General features: G+C 44.6%; 2 protein-coding genes across 5 annotated transcripts in view; one reads left to right on the top strand and one right to left on the bottom strand.

Annotated features, from left to right (window-relative positions):
• Positions 1 to 17590, top strand: part of spc24 (SPC24 component of NDC80 kinetochore complex) — a 145597-nt gene that overhangs the window by 15579 nt on the left and 112428 nt on the right. The window contains exon 7 of one of the 2 annotated variants that reach the window (XM_041177105.1): positions 13359 to 13439. The exons of the other annotated variant lie outside the window; for it this stretch is intronic. Coding sequence (XP_041033039.1) covers positions 13359 to 13412 — 54 coding nt within the window. The 3' untranslated portion in view covers positions 13413 to 13439. Of the gene's footprint in view, positions 1 to 13358; positions 13440 to 17590 lie in introns of those variants that run through there. 2 annotated transcript variants of the gene reach the window in all.
• The window catches only part of LOC121271266 (sphingosine 1-phosphate receptor 1-like), a 96750-nt gene continuing 92398 nt past the window's right edge, over positions 13239 to 17590 (bottom strand). For all 3 annotated transcript variants that reach the window (XM_041177097.1, XM_041177098.1, XM_041177096.1), the window contains one exon: positions 13239 to 17488. In XM_041177097.1, coding sequence (XP_041033031.1) covers positions 15906 to 17036 — 1131 coding nt within the window. In that variant the 5' untranslated portion in view covers positions 17037 to 17488 and the 3' untranslated portion in view covers positions 13239 to 15905. The remainder of the gene's footprint in view (positions 17489 to 17590) is intronic.

The following is a 17590-nucleotide window of genomic DNA, read 5'->3' as shown; positions in this document are numbered from 1 at the left end:
GTTTTGAACAAGTTTTCCGCATACACAGTGAAGGATTTCTTCACGTTTGCGAAAACCATATAGGACTTGCATATTGATAGCAATGCTGTGTCCATGTACTCATTTGGCACTGATAGCCTATCCACCAATGTTAAGGAAGCAATAGATATTTGCATTGCAGCACTATATCATGGCGATTTAGACCTGCCACCATTGTGTGAATCAGTATTCATTGAGCTTATGAATTCAGCAACTCGTGCAGTTGAGTTCAGCTTTAACGACACCATGTATGCCCAAATAGATGGTGTTGCCATGGGATCCCCTTCTAGGCCCAGCTGTTGCAAGCACCTTTGTTGAATCCCATGAGAAACGTGTCTTTGATGGAATGACACCCAACCTTCTACTCCTTGCGTATTTCCAACCTGTGGATAATATGTTCGCTATATTTAAATCCGTAGCAGCATGTAATAAATTCCTAGCATGTCTTAATGGGCTCCATCCTGCGCTCAAATTCACCTTTGAAATGGAGCAGCCAAATGAACTCCCATTCCTTGATGTACTAGTTGCGAAATCTGCTGGGTGTTCTCTACCACGATTTACTGCAAGCCTACTGTCACTGGTCAATACACGCATTGGGATTCTTGCAGTTGCACGCGCTATGAGATTGCCCTTATCGGCAACCTTGTAAATAGGAACTAAGCCATTTTCTCACCATGCAAGCTTGATGCTGAAATAGGGCGCATCAAAGGTATCCTGCAGAATAATGGCTACCCTGATCAGATTATTTTGTGCTTATCTTGTGCAACTCATGAATGGGCCTAAGGCCATCACTTTTTTGGCCCTGAAAAGTGCCCAGTCTACTTTACCTTGCCCTTCTAGGGCAATCTATCTCAAAAATTTGAACAACAGGTGAAACTAGCTGTTTCCCACTGCTACTATACAGTAGCAACACGAGTGGTATTTGCCACTAACTAGATGCTACCGTCAATGAAAAAGCCATTCTGCCTATCGCACAAATGAGTAATGTGATATATGAATTTCAGTGCCAGTGTGATGCTAAGACTGGCGGATTGTATCAAACAGCATGTCCCTCCACTGTTTGCAACAAGCAAGGTACAGACCATACTCAACTAGTCCGTGCTTGCAAAACTTAAAAGTGTCCAGTATTAGATACGATTCCGCAATTGGACATTTGCTAAATAATCCTCAATGTGCTGAAAATTATGCTGACAACCAGTTTAAGATTGTCAGTCGGGCTTGCAGTGTGGTGCATTTGCCTGTACTGTAAGCAACATATGTTAATACACATATCTCTGCAGACAGAATGAACTCCAAAACACATTGCGCTTGTTTCAGCTAAACAAAATAAGTGACTGCCATTCGCTGGTTCGTTCCTCAGGGCAATGCCTTGACCAGAGTCAAGCTGCTTGGTTTAAATTTCAAGCAATGCTTTGCAGTTAACTGTCAGCCACCATTAACTGGTGCATTCTCCATGGCAACACCTCTTGTAAACAGCATCCACTTGCCAACCAATCAGCACTCTTTTATGCAGTATAAAATTGTCTCATAGACATCTACAGCACAGAAGGAGGCTATTCGGTCCTATGTGTCTGTGCCAGTCAACAAAGATCTGACTACACTAATCCCATTTTCCAGCGCTTGGCCCATAACCCTGAAGGTTATGATAATGCAAGTGAATATCTAGATACTTCTTAAATATTATAAGAGTTTCTGACTCAACCATCCTTTCAGGCAGAAAGTTCCAAACTCCTCCCACTCTCTGGGTGCAAAAAATTTCTCCTCAACTCCCCTCTTAGCCTTCTAGCTCTTACCTTAAATCTATGTCCCCTGGTTATTGACCCCTCTTTGTTGCTCCAAGGAAAACAACCCCAGCCTACCTAATCTTTCCTCATAGCTCAGACCCTCCAGCCCAGGCAGCATCTTGGTAAATCTCCTCTGCACCCTCTCCAGTGCAGTCACATCCTTCCTATAATGTGGTGACCAGAACTGCACACAGTAGTCCAGTTGTGGCCTAACCAGCATTTATACAGTTCCAGCATAACCTCCCTGCTCTTGCGTTTATTAGCCAAGGCATAGAATACAAGTATCTCATATGCTGCCTTAACTACCTTATCTACCTGCCCTGCTATCTTCAGAGCAGTGGGAAACCAGGGGATTGGGAAGCCTACCAACAGAGGACAACTAAAAAAGAAATAAGGAGGGAGAAGATTTAAATATGAGGGTAAACTAGCCAGTAATAAAGAAGATTGCAAGAGTTTTTTAAATATATAAAGGGTAAGAGAGAGGCAAAAGTGGACATTGGGCCGCTAGAAAATGATGCTGGAGGAGTAGTATTCGGGAACAAAGAAAAGGCGGAGGAACTGAATAGGTACTTTGCGTCAGTCTTCACGGTGGAAGACACGAGTAACATCCCCAAAGTTCAAGAAAGTCAGGGGGTATAGGTGAGTATGGTGGCCATTACCAAGAAGAAGGTGCTAGGAAAACTGAAAGGTCTAAAGGTGGATAAATCACCTGGACCAGATGGATTACACCCCAGAGTTCTGAAGGAGATAGTTGAAGAGATAGTGGAGGCGTTAGTGTTGATCTTTCAGGAATCACTGGAGTCAGGGAGGGTCCCAGAGGACCGGAAAATCGCTAATGTAATCCCCCTGTTTAAGAAGGGAGTGAGGCAAAAGACAGGAAATTACAGGCTGATTAGCCTGACCTCGGTCGTTGGTAAGATTTTAGAGTCCATTATTAAGGATGAGATTTCAGAATATTTGGAAGTGCATGGTAAAATAGGGCAAAGTCAGCATGGTTTCATCAAGAGGAGATCATGCCTGACAAATCTGTTAGAATTCTTTGAGGAGATAACGAGTAGGTTAGACAAAGGAGAGCCAATGGGTGTTATCTAGTTGGACTTCCAGAAGGCCTTTGACAAGGTGCCGCACAGGAGGCTGCTCAGTAAGGTAAGAGCCCATGGTGTTAGAGGCAAGGTACTAGCATGGATAGAAGACTGGCTGTCTGGCAGGAGGCAGATAGTGGGGATAAGGGGGCCCTTCTCAGGATGGCGGCCGGTGACTAATGGAGTTCCGCAAGGGCCAGTGTTGGGACCACAACTTTTCACTTTATACATTAATGATCTAGATGAAGGAACTGAGGGCATCCTGGCTAAGTTTGCAGATGATACAAAGATAGGTGGATGGACAGGTAGTATTGAGGAGGCGGGGAGGCTGCAGAAGGATTTGGACAGGTTAGGAGAATGGGCAAAGAAGTGGCAGATGGAATACAATGTGGAGAAGTGTGAGGTCATGCACTTTGGTAGGAAGAATAGAGGCATTGACTATTTTCTAAATGGGGAGAGAATTCAGAAATCTGTAGTGCAAAGGGACTTGGCAGTCCTAGTCCAGGATTCTCTTAAGGTTAACTTGCAGGTTCAGTTGGTGGTTAGGAAGGCAAATGCAATGTTGGCATTTATTTTCAGACGACGAGAATATAAAAGCAGGGATGTGCTATTGAGGCTTTATAAGGCTCTGGTCAGACCACATTTAGAATATTGTGAGCAATTTTGGGCCCCGTATCTCAGGAAGGATGTGCTGGCCCTGGAGAGGGTCCAGAGAAGGTTCACAATAACGATCCCAGGAATGAAAGGCTTAACATATGAGGAACGTTTGAGGACTCTGGGTCTATACTTGATGGAGTTTAGAAGGATCAGGGGGGATCTGATTGTAACTTACAGAATATTGAAAGGCCTGGATAGAGTGGACGTGGGGAAGATGTTTCCATTAGTAGGAGAGACTAGAACCCGAGGGCACAGCCTCAGAGTAAAGGGAAGACCTTTTAGAACAGAGATGAGGAGAAACTTCTTTTGCCAGAGAGTGGTGAATCTATGGAATTCATTGCCACAGAAGGCTGTGGAGGCCCGGTCATTGAGTGTACGTATTTAAGACCGAGATAGATAGGTTCTTGGTTGGTAAGGGGATCAAAGGTTACGGGGAGAAGGCGGGAGAATGGGGTTGAGAAACTTATCAGCCATGATTGAATGGCTGGGCAGACTCGATGGGCCGAATGGCCTAATCACACCAAGGCCCCTCTGATCTTCAGTACTTTCCAGGGTCCTGATGAGTGCACGACGAAAAGCTCCAACAAAGTGTCTCTTTTCAGCGACACTCGAGGAGAAAGAAATTGAAGGATATGTTGTTCAGGTTGGATGACGTAAAGTGGAAGGAGATTCCTGTGGAGAATAAACCACGAGCCAAATGGCCTGTTTCTGTGCTGTAAAATTCAATGTGATTTGGGAACCCCCATCTCCCACCTCTTTGACCAACTTTTTTTGGTCATCCTTCTTAATATGTCCTCCTTTGACATAGATCCTTTTTTCTCCTTATACTTTGGGATGTTTTTATATGTTAAAGGCACTATATAAATGTATGTTATACATTTGAGTATGTATGTATGATCTCACTTCATACCACTAGGGGTCCCCTTGCTATACTTTAATGATTTATGTCTGCTGTTTTTAGTCCTATTTCTTTCTGTTTTGCTCCTCACTTCCCCCTTGTACACGATGTACAATTCTATAGATGCTTGCTGGTGTCACTGCACTAAATCTTTTTGACATGGGTGCTTGGACAATAAAGTCGACTGTAGCACAATGTAGCAGGGTTGAATTTGAATTCTTAGTAGATGCCATTGGAAAACACTCAAGTGAGAATTCAGGTTACTTTTTCTCCTCCCTAGACCAGAAACACTGAGACATTTGGTCACTATTGGCTTCAACAATCCTTACTGGCTAGTCACAGCACATTGCTAGAAGGCATGAAACTGCTTGTGTTTGCTCAGATGTTGTTTCAGCATCTGTCTGTGGTGCAGCTAAAGGGATGCAAGGCTTAAAGTAGTGGCTGTTTAATCCTTTATCCCTTCTTGTTACCCAGTCATAACTTGAAATCCATGGTGCAAAGTTGCAAAGCAGTAATGATGACCAAAAGGTGTCTTTACTTGAGACAGCTTTGAGTAGTTATTGTCATGACATAATTGCAAGTTCATGCTCAATACTTCCCTTAGCTTGAAGGGTCATTCGGACTCGAAATGTTAACTGTGCTCCTCTCCACAGATGCTGCCAGACCTGCTGAGTTTTTCCAGGTATTTTTGTTTTTGTTTTGGAGTTCCAGCATCCGCAATTTTTTGCTTTTATCCCTCAGCTAGTCTGCTGAGCAGAAAGCAGAACTGTGAAGAAACGACCAGTCTGCAATGTTGAAGCCTGAGTTAGTTGACTGTACTCCCCTAAACATGACACTGTTCCAAAAGCAAGGTATAGAATAATAATATTTCACTCAATTATACAGCTGTTTACTTAGCAGTAACTCTAAGTGGTCTGGCTCATATATAGCAGCCATTGCAGTTAATTTTATCTTTGTAATAAATTATCTTTAAATCACTTAGTCTGCCCTACCACTTTCTGGTGCAAAGTTTATCAGAAACTGATAAAAATCAACTTTCCTATTCTGGCAAAAGCTCACAGTAAACCATTTCGATCTCCCCACCAGCACTAGGGCCATCTGCCACCAGCTTAATGTCCCCATTAACACATCCTTTAGATAATATCACCACCATCAGCACCCCTTTGTCTTTTTGTCTATGACATCTTTTGCAGTCTCTTCTTGGCCTCCACCTATCACTGGCCCCCCCCATCGAGCTCTCCTGTCCTACCCCCTTCTACCAGTTTATATTTCATCTCATTTCTATATGCCTTAGTTCTGATGAAGGGTCATAAGGACTTGAAACGTCACTGTATCCCTCTCCGCAGATGCTGTCAGACCTGCTGAGTTTTTCCAGGTATTTTTGTTTTTGTTCTCACAGAAAACAAGCCTTAGCCTTGCAATGTAAGAATTCTAATTTCAATTCTCTGAGAAGCAGATTCATTTGTGGCTGTGTTTTGTATCCATCAAGATAAGGGTTGTAAGTACTGGGGAGTGGAACATTATTTTTCACTTTTTGCCTCTACTGTGTACATCAAAGACTCCTAAGTCAGGCAGAGTAGTGGTTGGGTGCACGGTATAGTTTCATCCTCACTGCTCAATTAAGTACCTCAGGTCAGATATAGCATAGATACAAGTTAAAGACCTCTCTACTCTGCACCAGCAATACGACTTCACCTCAGCCTCATAAACTGGTGCATCTGACGTGCACTTAACATTCCTGCTTCTGACTCTAGTCATCCCTTCAGATCTTCCTGACAGTATGAACTTCCCAGCATTAAATCATCATTAAGCTGTTGTTTTGTGCTTACCAAGTGCTGATTAGTATAGACATGTTTAAGGGAAAGCTAGGCAGGTTCAAGAAGGAGAAAGGAATTGAAAGATATGTTGATAAAATTAAATGAAATGAGGTGAAAGGATGTTCCTGTGGAACATAGACCAGTTGCACCAAATGGCCAGTTTCTGTGCTGTAAAATTCTGTGTAATTTGGAATCTTTACAATCAGCAGAGAGAAGATTTGCACCATAAATCAAAGCTGGACTTGAATTGAGATTCCAGAGATGAAAGCCATGTAAGCAATAAAAGCAGAAAATGCTGGGAATACACAGTATGTGTCAGCACAGATTAAAGTTTTAGTACAGATCCATCCCCAGAACTCAGGAAAGGAGTGTGTGCATGTCCACTACCATGTTACGTTGCAAGACATTTTACCAATGAATAGTCAGTGGAGCAGTGTGCATAAGTGTGACTCAGACTGTAGTTATTCCTTAATAGCATTGTAATGTTTTGACTTGCCTGTGATGTTAATAAGCATTTGTATTCCTAATACCAATAAGCTTTAAGCCTGGCTCCATGCCCAAGAAGTAGCTGATTTACTTCCCCCCACTCCTCACCATCCAAGGGCCCAAACACTCCTTTCAAGTGAAGCAACATTTCACTTGCACTTCCCTCAATTTAGTCTATTGCATTCGCTGCTCCCATTGCAGTCTCCTCTACATTGGAGAGACCAAACGCAGACTGGGTGACCGCTTTGCGGGACACCTTCAGTCTGTCCGCAAGCATGACCCAGACCTCCCTGTCGCTTGCCATTTTGACACATCACCCTGCTCTCATGTCCACATGTCCGTCCTTGGCCTGCTGCAATGTTCCAGTGAAGCTCAACGCAAACAGGAGGAACAGCACCTCATCTTCCGACTAGGCACTTTACAGCCTTCCGAACTGAATATTGAGTTCAACAATTTCAGATCATGAACTCTCTCCTCCATCCCTACCCCCTTTCTGATTCCCCCTTTTTCCAATAATTTATAATTTTTTTACAATTTTTTCTTTTCCCTCCTATTTTAAAATTTATTTTGATCTATTGTTTCATCTCCACCTTTTAGCCCATTTCGATCCCTTCCCCCCACTCCACCCACACTGGAGCCATCTGCCATTAGCTTGCTTCCCTTAAAGTCCACATTAGCACATCACCGCCATCAACACCCCTTTGTCCTTTTGTCTATGACATCTTTAGCAGTCTCTTCTTGGCCTCCACCTATCACTGGCCCTCTATCGAGTTTTCCTCTCCCACCCACTTCTACCAGCTTATATTTCATCTCATTTCTATATGTCTTAGTTCTGATGAAGGGTCATATGGACTTGAAACGTCAATTGTATCCCTCTCCGCCGATGCTGTCGGACCTGCTGAGTTTTTCCAGGTATTTTTGTTTTTGTTCTAGATTTCCAGCATCCACAGTATTTTACTTTTATTTAAGTAGCTGATTGTTCTGGTTCTCTGGTGATGCAGTAATTGGGTAAAAGTGCTACACTCCTGGGGCAGGATTTTGTGTTTCAGGTTGAGCCTAACACCGCCCCCCCCCCAACTGTATCGGGAACAGTCACCCAACAGTGATTTTATTTTGGCTAGTTAGTGACCAGAGGGTGTGCTCGCCATCCAATTAAGGATAGGGTGGCTCTTGAAGCTGGAGGGTCCTCCCAGGAGCTGTATCTGTATAGATAGGGGAGAGGTAACGTCCTCCATTCTGAGGCAGTCTATCAACAACTTTAAATACTTTCAAATAAAAATTGGTCACAGTTCCTGGGCCACGATTGTGGAGGGGAAACCCCTCCAAGGGACAGCATGTGGTTGCAGCTGTGGCCAGGATATGTGTGGGGTGTTGGGAAGGCCTCAGAGTCGGCCTGGAGCGATGATCCCCACCTCCATCGCGAGACTGTCTCCAGGCAGCCACTGTGTTGGGGGATTAGGCTGACCTGACACTTGAACTTGGGGGGATGGGGGGTGTGGGGAGGTCCCATTAGGTGGCCCAAGCCCCAGACAGGGTCCAGCAGCTGTGCTGGGAGAAGGATTTCGGGCTAGGGGCCCGATACTGCCGAGGCCCCTCAGGCAACCGGAAAATTCCAGTCGACCTCTGATCCGTGGCCTTAGTGAGCCTTTTAATGACCGTAACTGGCTACCTGCTGCTTGCGCTCAGGGAGCCGGATGGTGCAGGTAAACCGGTACATTGGCTGGCAGCATAAGATCATGGCCCCAGTTTGGGGGTAAAAATCTTGCCCCTCATCTTTGTGCTAATATTGCTGCAGTGCGTTGTTTAATTTGTTCTCACAGGGTGATCAACTCTTGAGGAAATGAAATAAGGGACAATGCCCATGCGGGTGGAGCACTGGTGGAATCTGAGACTCGGGAGGGTGGTGAGGCTGGGTTAGGGGACAGGGGAGCCAGGACCCTCTCAACATTCCACATATGCCTTACTTACAATTTGTCTTTTCAATCCCGTTAATGCTCCATGCGCTGCTTCCCAGGCGCTCTGTGTTGTTCCTCGCCACACACACCTTTTCCCATCCCCATCACCCACAACCTTGGCAGCCCCTAGCCCGAAATCCTTCTCCCAGCACGGCTGCTGGACCCCTGTCTGGGGCTTGGGCCACCTAATGGGACCTCCCCACACCCCCCCATCCCCCCCAAGTTCAAGTGTCAGGTCAGCCTAATCCCCCAACACAGTGGCTGCCTGGAGACAGTCTCGCGATGGAGGTGGGGATCATCGCTCCAGGCCGACTCTGAGGCCTTCCCAACACCCCACACATATCCTGGCCACAGCTCAGGCTGCCTGACCCCCGCCCTCAACTGCCTGTTGCTCAGGCCTTTTGAAACCCCACAGAATATCCGGGCCTCCCAATGAATCCCCAGCCCAAGACTTAGGCTGTGTTGTTACTCTCCTGGCACCCCCAACCCCCATCTTGGGCCTCCTGAACCCCCCCACCCCACACAACTTTCTTGTGGAAACTTAGCCCCTGGAATTTATTCCCTCAGTGAGCAGTGTAGGCAATATGTTGAATATTCAAGCCTGAGTTAGATAAATTTTTGTTTGACAAAGTAGTGAAGGTTATGGGGGTGGACAAGAAAGTGGAGTTGAGGCCTTTCTTCAGATTAGGCATAATTTTATCAAATAGCAGGGCAAGTTTGAGGGGCCGATGGCTTACCCCTGCTCCTAATTCATATGTTTGAATGCCTGTTCCTAAGTTTCAGTGAGTCCTCTCTGCTCCTCCTCCAGTCTTCTTGATTCTAGTCCAGTTTAACTCCTGGCGACCTCTTCCTGAGTCGTGGTTGAGTGGTCTGATGCCATGGCAGCACATTTGCAGCAGCATACTGTACTTGCTCAAACACCAAAGATACACAGACAGCAGCAAAACTCCCCAGGCAGTCTCCCAGTCATTGCCACAGAAATATGGGAGATATGGTGACCCGAGAGGAAACGGGACAATCGGCTAAATTATGGGTTGGTCACCCATTTGTACTGTTGACAAATTTTGCCTATAAATAGTCCATAGTTCAGAGGAGCCACTACCAAAGGTTAATAGAAGGTAAATAACAAAACACCTTAAAAGCCAGGAGATGTCTTTCCTTTTAAAAAATGTTGCCCATAATATTACCTTACCTTTTATCAATATTTGCCCAAATGTTTCTGACACTTTCTACTTTGATTTCTTTACTGTCAATTTGAAATTAAATTTAATTAAGTGAACATTATACAACCTAGTGGTTTAGTAGATACAGCTTTCTGCAGCTATCTCTGGGTAGCTAAGGCAGTATAGTCAAAGGTCTAGAACTTAGCCTGCCTGAAAACACTCAGTGGGCAGATCAGCAGCACGGCATGTTGCACGTGCCATGAATACACATTATCTCATGTGACTTCTTTATTTCCATTCCTCCCTTCACCTCCTGTTTGGAAGACAGTGACTCATATATATTTGGGTAAAATTGAATAAATATTTGCATCTCTCTGGTTATCCATCAAGGTGTCCATACATCAAGGGTAAAACTCATTGAGAAAATGTATCAAGAGCATGGATCGCTATTAATGATCAAGAGTGGCAATTCTGATTGACATTCCCTATTAGCTCAGTGTTTGGAGCCTGAGGGTGCTGAAATGAGATTAGCTAGCTCAGCACAGCCAAAGGTTCAGTATGGACCTTCTTGCTCTGTGTGGCTCAGTGCCACACCACAGGGTGCGTTAACCCACTGAACCAACTGGGAGGGGAGCTGTGAGGGATTTACTGCACTGCAGCAATGTTGATTTGAGGTGGGTCACATATTAGTTTAATTACTGCCTGCTTATATACTGATGTGGCTTTTTAAATGATATTTGACTTAAGGCAAGCATCTTAAGTGGATTTTTTTGGCAGGGTAAATATCGTTGATGTCGAACAAAGCCATTCCACTGGTGATGTCAATCCCTCAACTTTATAGCTGAAATCTGTATACCAATACTTATATAAAAAAGATCTTCCCCAGCAACCTCTGCTCAGCTACTCAAAGCCTGGCAAGAATAATGAAAGGTGTCCGCCCTGTGTCTAGTTCAAGAGTTTGCCTGCTATTGTAAATCAGGAAATATTTGTAGGCAAATGCATTTTCTTATATTTGAATGGAACCCAAATATTATAAAGTTTATTCAATGGTAAATCTCTGGAAACTTTCTAAACTCCTGACAGACTTGTTGTTTGCTATTGGTGCTGTTGTTTGAGCATTTAGAAGTATGAAGCTGTGTTTGAGTCAAGAGTTGTTCTTTTCCAGAATGCCTCTGCATTAGTGGGAAAAGATAGATAACAAATCCCATCTGGAATCCTTTTTAAGTTTGTGCTCCTTGCTATTGAATATAAATAAAAGGTAGTCAAACATATGAAACATCAGATTATGCTAAGGAAGTGTTTAAGAATACAATGATTTAAACCTATAAAGTAGTGGACTCAGATAAATTAAATGTCTCAGAATTAATTTTGTGGAAAATTAATGGCTATCCTGGGTCGTGCTAAAATATTATTTAATATTTTCTGATTTACAGTATCTCTCTTATAGTCATGTCTAACATGGGAAAGGAAAAGTGCTCTGTTCAGTGTATAGCATGGGTGGGAAACCCCCATCCGGCCCATTGCACTTTTTCATCCAGCCCTTGGGGAGATTTCAAAATCTGGCCGTGTCTCTCTCTCCACCCACCCACCCCCCCCCCCCCCCCCCCCCCCCCCCCCCCCCCGCCAAACCCCACTACGCCCGCATGCTGCACCTCTAGGCCAGCTGCCGCCATGTTCTGATGCCTGATGGCTGCAGTCACCAGAGGCCCAGGCTGTGGGGAGAAAGCAAGACCTGAGATCCAAGAGCACTGGGCAGGGACGGGAAGCTGCCAGCTGCCAGTCGGGTGAAGTGTGAGTAACTCGGGGCGGGGGAGGAAGGGCACCCAGTTCCATCAGCGGCTCACCAGCCCATCCCCCTCCCAGCTCCATTGGTGTCCCAGGACAGGGGCTCAGCCCCTGCAGACTGAGGAACAGGCCCACATGCAGCCTTGGACTGGGAATTGACCCGTGTTGGGTTGTTGAGTCACTGCCCTGGACTGGTCAGAGGGAGAGACAGTGTAGGAAAGGAGGGAGAGACAGAGAATAGGAAAGGAAAGTGGGCAAAAAGTTGAGCTGAATTTCAGGAGTGCTGTGATTGAGGCACAGAAGCTGTGCTACTCATTAGGAAAAGCAAACTGAGCTATCACATTAAAGCAGTGGGTGAGTTGAACGTTTCTGTATTCTCTCAAATAAAAATTAAGTTGGTTTTTGTGTGCGTGTGGCTCGCAACTGATTTTTGTCTGTGTAGGAGTGGCCCTTGATAAGAAAAAGGTTCCCCAGCTCCACTGTATAGGAACATAGTAAATGTGTTCAAAGAGAAAATGTTTCACAATTTGTTCCAAAAAATAACTAGAGGAGAACTTTGCATTTGCAATGTGACGATTCACAGCTAGCATAATAGCTGTTATCAATAAGTGTCAGCCTTGGGGCAGTGCTAGGCTATGGATTATTGCTTCATGCCAAACACTTTGATACCGACACTTCAGTTCAGTATTGAAGGGGTGCTGTCTTTCTCAGGTGGATGTAAAAGATCCCGTGCTACTCTTTAAAGGGGAATAGGGGAGTTTTTTTCAGTATTCTGCTTAATATTTATCTCTCAACTTGCACTGCTGAAAACAGATGATGTGGTCATTTATCTCACTGCTGTTTGTGATCCTGGCTGCTGTATTATAATAATGGCTCAATTGACTGCACTTTAAAATGTACTTAATTAGCTGGGACATGCTTTGGGTGTTCTAAGATTACGAAATGTGCTACATAACTTATTTCTTGATATGAAGCAGAAAAGAGGACAGTATGGCAGTTGACATTCACTCATCATTTGAGTAAATCAGTGCAAGGGTTTTAAGCCTTATTGGAAATGCATTGCAGAGCAGAGAAAAGAAACAGAAAATGAAATAAACAGTTCTCAGAAATAGATTCTCTGAAGGACTGGTTGTAGGTGGAAGGATTCAGCATGACTTTTATGACACAACATATTAGCATGTTATTATATGAATCTGTCAATTTTTGTAACTGAGTGTAATCATGTTTTTTTTTGGTCAGTACCCCTTTCTGCTGTTGAAAACAATGATAATTTTCCCTTTACCACATTGCTCTCCTTTACTCCCACTACTTTTCCTTTCCTGTTTACTCCTCTAGCGGACTGAAGATGTTGACTCTTGTTGGGGTTTGGTTCCAAGAAGGCCATGCAGCCTGACAACACTTCTCAAATGATTATTCTTCAGGTGTACACCTGCCGGCTGTTTTACTGTAGAGATCATCACAGCCAACCTTGAATCCTGTCCTCACTAGCCATCCCCACGTTAGGACATTCAGTACTATACTATTCTTTGCAAGGCTTTGTGACCCATATTACCTACCAGGTTAATGTACTGAATATAACAAAAACATTCACTGTTGAGCAATAAAATTTTATTCGAAATTTCAGAGCAAAGCATTTAAATTAAACATTCTCATCCATGATTCTCACAGCTGAAATACTGTTTATCATCTATCACTTTATCATATTTTGTTTAGAATCAACTTTGGAAAAATTCAAACAGTTCATTCCTCCCTGGGCAGTGCAGCTGAATTGCTTCGGTCAATATGCAAGATGGGGTAAGACACACAATAATGATGAAGTGACTCTTTCCACACAAAAAGTGGGAATGCTGTGATGTGAAGGGTTCACTATGACTCAGTGGTTTGGCATATTCCAGCATAAGTGACTGTGAAGTTCAAGTGCTGCCAGCCTGGGCAAGGGGCACATATCCTCAGAGGACCCAACATTAAATGATGCTTTATTCTGTCTTGTAGACTACAGAGCCGCTTTAACTTCATATCATCTGCAGCATCCTCAAAAGTGGGGAAAATGTCAGGCCACAAATAGTATTAGCAAGAAAACACCTGCTCTGTGTGACTCTATCCCAGAGGGGAGACATCATCAATTGCTGGTCTGTGTTGACCTGAGGGGTAGAGGGAGGTGTGGAGAGTTGGGAGAGGGTTACAGTGGGGAAAAAGGGAGGTGGGGAGAATTGGGGTGGGCTACGGTTGGCGACAGGTGGAAACTCTAGTAACTTGATTGCTAACCAGTGACCCCTACTTTAAAAAAAAAGTGCACACATGTGGACATGAGGACAGGGTCAGGCTCAACTGTGATGCCTCCTGCCATTGAATAGTTTGTCAACATTAATTAGGAGAAATGAAGTTTAGGATGAGCTACTGTAGGGTGCCCAGCACCCATAGAACTAAGCTATCACATTCAGGGGGGGAAAACAGTGCAAACAGTTGGATTAAAATACCTGGTTCACAAAATTTATATCAGCAACACAGTGATGTGACAAGGCATCTCTGTATATTTCCTCATCATATTTCCTCTTCCTCCAGCAAGAACTTTAAGCAATCTGGCAAGAACTACAAATGTCTCTGAGCTATAAGATGTTGCTTTAATTAACCAATTGTAAAAAGAGAGGTTGTTGGCTTCTGATCTATTCCGATCATCTGAACCTGAAGCTTTCCCCAAATTACCTGCTCCAAGTTGACAAGTACATTGGGAAGATACTTGGTGCAGTCCTGAATAGTACTAGCTATTTCCTACACTCCTCCCCACTTCCATTTCCATTTAGAGGAACCACCTTGTGATGATATCTTAGGATTCTGAGCTCCGGCCAGGATTTACTGTCAACCAGCAATTTTAATACAGTGAGGCCAGGTAAACCCCGGAAAGGACACAAAAACAGAGAATGCTGGAAAAACTCAGCAGGTCAACAGCCCGTATGACTGGAAACGTTAACTCTGTTTCTCTCTCCACAGATGCTGTTAGCCCTGGTGAGTTTTTCCAGCATTCTCTGTTTATGTTTCAGACTTCCTGCAACGGCAGTATTTACCCGGAAAGAACACAACCGTTCAAAGTGGAAATCTAGAAATGTTCGTGTATGATGAGGAGGCAGTGAAAGTGACACTCTGCTTTAACTCCTGTCGTGATTATGCATATGCATGTCTTCAGCCGTGACCCTCTGGCACAGTCACTTTCACTCAGGAACATTACCTGGATACCAAGCGCATAGCAGTTAGGTGTGGCTTAACATTCGAAGTGGTATTGCCAGCAGAATAATAGAATCACACTGTGGGATTTATTCAAGATCTCTGCATAAGTACATTTAATGCATGTTATTTTCCAGCTAGTATAATGGACCAGTGTGATTTTGTCTCTACCAGAAATGTTTCTTGCTATTTTAAAGCGATTTTGGCCTGCTGCAGTTACGCTCTTTCCAGGACCTTGTTGCTGTATTTTGGGGTGCAGCTGAATTTGAAATATATCCCCGCTGACCTTTCCCGCGGCCTGCCAAGCTTAGGTGCATTTACTCAGGAATTCAAGGAGAAGTTTCTATTCCAGAGTGATAAAGCGCTGTGGGAGCTGAGCTGCCATCGTCTAGCCCGACTGGAACAAAGAATGTCACATTCGCCGACGAATGCTCCTTCTGGCGCTGATGCTTAATATAAACGTACAGCATTTATGGTCCTCATTGGGCAACTTCGTGTTTTGCAACACGATGCTGGAGCCACAGAGAACTTCCTTTTACATTTGAAATTGGATTTTTGTTGAATTTTTGTCCCTAATTGACTGTTTCCATTTCATGGACTAAGTTGTTGCAGGTACTGTACCAGTCTGTGGTGCTGATATTGCTAAAAGCTTTGCTTTTAATAAGGTCCGATTGTCCTTTTAATGCTACATCAATTAAATCCCATTTTAAAACAAGCAAACTGCATGGGTCCAATTTTGGGAATATTCTACATCATCTCTCAGACATTCTTAGCTGTCCCTGTGCTGGTGCCTCCGGGTGCTTTTCAATATCAACTGGAAGCCGGGTCATGGTATTTGGCTATTCGCGGTTGCTGTTATTTTTCTGTAACCAACATCACCATTCTCTTCATTGGCCATGGGGCAAGTTTGCTTTGCTTGTTTGACTTGCATAGCCCCCGTTCATCCCCACAAGGCAAGGCATGGAAAGTGAGCTCAGTTCCGCCGCTGCGTGGATAACAGGTCTGAGGTCAGTGCCAACCTGGACACTGCGGCGATTCAAGTCAGGCGAGTGACGTTCTAGTAGGTGATTGAGGTCCATTGCCAGAGGACAGGGTTGTATGGAGGGGCTCATGCCTGTGGGATGATCTGTCCACCTGGCTGGTGCTGCACTCTGAGATCAGGATCCCGCAGCATTTAGCCTGCTCTCCGTCTTTGGTCAGACACAATAGGCGCACGATAGCCCGGCGCATATCTCTGCTGGTCAGAGTGTAAATGATGGGATTCAATGCTGAATTAATCATGGCCAGTCCCAGGAAATAATCGGCCTTATAAAGAATCCTGCAAGTCCCTGCCGCACATGAAACATCCAAAAGCAGCACTATGAAGAGCGGCAGCCAGCAGGCGATGAAGGTGCCCACCACAATGGTAACAGTTTTGAGTAACGCTAAGTATTTCTGGCACCTCCTGGCCACCAGGCTTCTCGTTGTGCCCACGCCAGGGCTGTTGCACTTCACTAAACGATAAATCCGAACGTACAATATCACGATTGCAAACAAGATTAAAATAAAGACCAGAATGCAAGCCAGAATGTAGTTCTTGGAGTACAGTGGCAGCACCGTGGAACATTTTGACAAGTTCCCAATACAATTCCACCCTAAAATTGGGAGAATTCCGAGGAACACTGAGAGTGTCCAGTCTGCAGCCACAAAGAGACGCGTCCGGCATTTCTTATCTGCATTGTACAATTGCATCCTCACCATGGTGACATGCCTCTCCACTGCGATGGCCAGGAGACTGAAGACCGAGGCTGTGAGTGTGATAAAAACACCTCCCTCTCTCAAGAACCACAAAACTGGGGTCAGCTTCAGAGTGTTAGCACCGGACAGCAAAATGTTGACCGTATAAGCGATCCCTGCCAGCAGGTCAGATAGAGTTAGATTGGCCAGCAAGTAATACATCGGCGTGTGGAACTTGCTATTCTTCCAGATGGCCATGAGAACCAGCAAGTTCTCCAATATTATAAAAACACAAACTATTAGAAACACGATAGCATGAGCCCTCAAGCCCGTCTTGTATCGGCTCGGAGTCAGCTTCCCAGTGTAATTATAGTGCAAGGCAACCGTCTCATTGTTGTAGTATTCCCTGAAATTGGGGCTCAGTCTTGCTCCAACCACTATGGTCTCCACATCCATCCTGCCTGGTCCTGTTAAGTGTAGCCCACTTAACGGCCGATCTTTACTCCTTGAGCTTTGCCCTTCTCAGAACTTCAGAATGACTAGTCGGTCAGAAAATAGAGCTGGACATCTGCTCCTAGTAAATTCATGGGGTTTAATTGGTGGGACTGGATTTGCCGATCTTTGATCCGTTGCCGGGTGGCTGCAGTTGGACTAGTTTGATGTTGGAGTTTGCATTTAATACATTGACAAGTGGAGAAATGCGGCCCACCCGTCAGCTGCATGTAAGGCTTCCTCAATCACCCTGAGGATCTGTACTTAGGACTGGGTGGAGTATCCTGTTTAGTGCGGCATTGTCTGGACGGATTCTACAAGCGACAGCGAAAGGCTCGGGATGTCCAAGGGTCCGCGAAAATTACCAGGAGTCTCGCGGATTAAGCGACCCACAACCGAAAACCGACAGCAAAGTCCTAAAAGCAGGAAAAAGCAATCACAGAAAACACCATTGTTATTAATACTCAACTCTCCCAAATATTTGTGTTTTTATGCCCTTGTAGCGTTCTCCGGTAAAA

This window comes from Carcharodon carcharias, chromosome 30 (assembly GCF_017639515.1).
Source record: "Carcharodon carcharias isolate sCarCar2 chromosome 30, sCarCar2.pri, whole genome shotgun sequence".
Lineage (NCBI taxonomy): Eukaryota > Metazoa > Chordata > Chondrichthyes > Lamniformes > Lamnidae > Carcharodon > Carcharodon carcharias.
This window is presented reverse-complemented; position numbering and strand designations above follow the sequence as displayed.